This window comes from Talpa europaea, assembly GCF_964194135.1.
Source record: "Talpa europaea genome assembly, chromosome: 14".
NCBI lineage: Eukaryota > Metazoa > Chordata > Mammalia > Eulipotyphla > Talpidae > Talpa > Talpa europaea.
The window spans coordinates 71,018,195-71,020,174 of record NC_140082.1 but is presented as its reverse complement, the minus strand read 5'-3'; the positions used below and the strand labels follow the sequence as shown (position 1 = coordinate 71,020,174).

Below are 1,980 nucleotides of genomic sequence, written 5' to 3'. Positions count from 1 at the left end.
AAGAAATCTGTACTTTATAAATAATGTCATCTAGAGTCAGAGAGAAAAACTATCATGGGTTATAATTATAGATTGTGATATCTCACATCTTGGAATATTGGCAAATTATCAGTCTCCCCACAGCCAACATCATGGCTTGGTTCCTCAGACTGTAGATGACGGGATAAAAGGTGGGGGACACCATCGTGTAGAACATAGAAATGACAGGTCAGACATGGATGGGGTCCCTGAAGTCGGCTTCAGATAAGCAAAGAATCTAGCAGAGAGAAATAGGACCACAACCAGCAGGTGTAGAAGGCAGGTGGAGTAGGCCTTGGCCTTCCCTTCTGTGGATGGGATCTTCCTGACAGCAGAGAAGATGTGGACATAGGAAATGACAATGAAAGTCAAACAACCCAATCAAATGTCACACTAATGAGAATAGGGACAATTTCACTCTTTAGATTTTCTGAGCAGGAAATAGCCAATAATTGGGGGATGTCACAGAAGAACAGGTGGACCATGTTGGACCCACAGAAGGACAAGGAGAAGGTTCCATCTGTGTGCAACACAGCATAGAGAGCCCCACCCAGCCAGGACACAGCTGTCAGCTGCATACACCTGTCCCTGCTCATGATGATGCCATAGTGCAGGGGGTGGCAGATGGCAGCATAGCGGTCAAGGCTCATCACTGTGAGAAGGGTCATCTCTGTACCTGCTGACATAACAATCATAAAGACCTGGAGGACACAGCCCTGTAAGGAAATGGAGCTTCTGTGCCTCAGAGAGTTGGCATTGGACTTGGGGACCGTGGCTGAGATGAGGCAGAGGTCCAAGAATGACAGACTCCTCAGGAAGAAGTACATGGGGGTGTGGAGGTGCCGGTCCAGGGTGGTGATGAGGACGATGAGCCCGTTCCCCAGCAGGGCGCACAGGTAGACCAGGGAGAAGAGCAGCGGGTGCAAGAAGCCCAAGGTCCCCTGGGTGGGGAACCCCAGGAGGACGAATTCTGTCATGGCCGTGAGATTCGTCACCACTGGAGACATCATCTGTATAAATATATCAAGCAGAATAAAACATGAGTGAAGCCTTCCAGTCTGAGTCTAGATGACACCTACAAGGACAGTCAGAGGTGTGCCCCATTGGTCACTCTCAGGGTGTGGAGTGGAGGAGACCGTGTCTCTCCCTCTCTGTTGAGCCTTTTGCTTTCAGTTCCAAAATGCAATTTATCACACAGGATCTGGGATCAGGAAGGAGGAACATTTCAGCTGATCGTAGGATTCCGCTCTGGTTGATCTCATAGCCAGAATGACTGCCCCTCCCCACCGCCCTATTACCGCTGGCCCAGCTCCTGCCCAGGGCCCAGCGTCACCACCCAGCACACCTCCCAGAGGTTGTCCAGGGCACAGTCCCAGAGGACACGTGACCATGCTCAGCCCCTCCCCACCCTGGAGAGCCTGTCCCTGCTCCTCCAGCACAGCCCTGTCTGGGGAGACCCCACAGTGACTGGTGTGCAGGGAGATGGGGTGTGCGGGTCCCTGTTTTCCTGCTCCCCGGGACCCGACACTGTCATGGAACTGAACGATCTGGGCTCGGCATCCCCGTGCGGCGTGTCCTGATGCCTCCTCTGTCAGATTCCTTCCCCTGTGGCCTCACTGCTGCCTCCTGGTCCGTCCCCTCATCTCTTCATCTCCCTGTCCCTGACTCCCCACATCAGAGGACCCAGAGACCACGTTTCCTGCAGAGTCTCCTCCTGTTCACAACCACATGTCCCTCCTGCAGGATGGGCTTGTCCACCCCCGGGTCCCTCCCCGGCCCCTCTGTCCCCATCAGACTCCTGCACAACTGTGCAGGGAGGAGGCCACTCTGGAGCTGAGCTGGACGGTCTGTGCGTGTGGCTGTCCCTGCCAGTCCCAGGGCCCTGGGTCCCCCGGGTGCAGGTTTTTTTGTTTTGTTTTTTTTTTAAAGAGGCATGTATTTTTATTTATTTATTAATTTGTT

General features: G+C 53.2%; 1 protein-coding gene across 1 annotated transcript; it reads right to left on the bottom strand.

Moving 5' to 3' along the window:
- Positions 1-386: 386 nt before the first annotated feature.
- Positions 387-995, bottom strand: LOC311184210 (olfactory receptor 14A16-like; the record flags this gene model as incomplete). The annotated part of the gene is made up of 2 exons (XM_084254057.1): positions 387-538; positions 731-995. 2 exons carry the CDS (start codon positions 993-995, stop codon positions 387-389), a joined length of 417 nt encoding a protein of 138 aa, XP_084110183.1.
- Between the last annotated feature and the right edge of the window lie 985 nt (positions 996-1,980).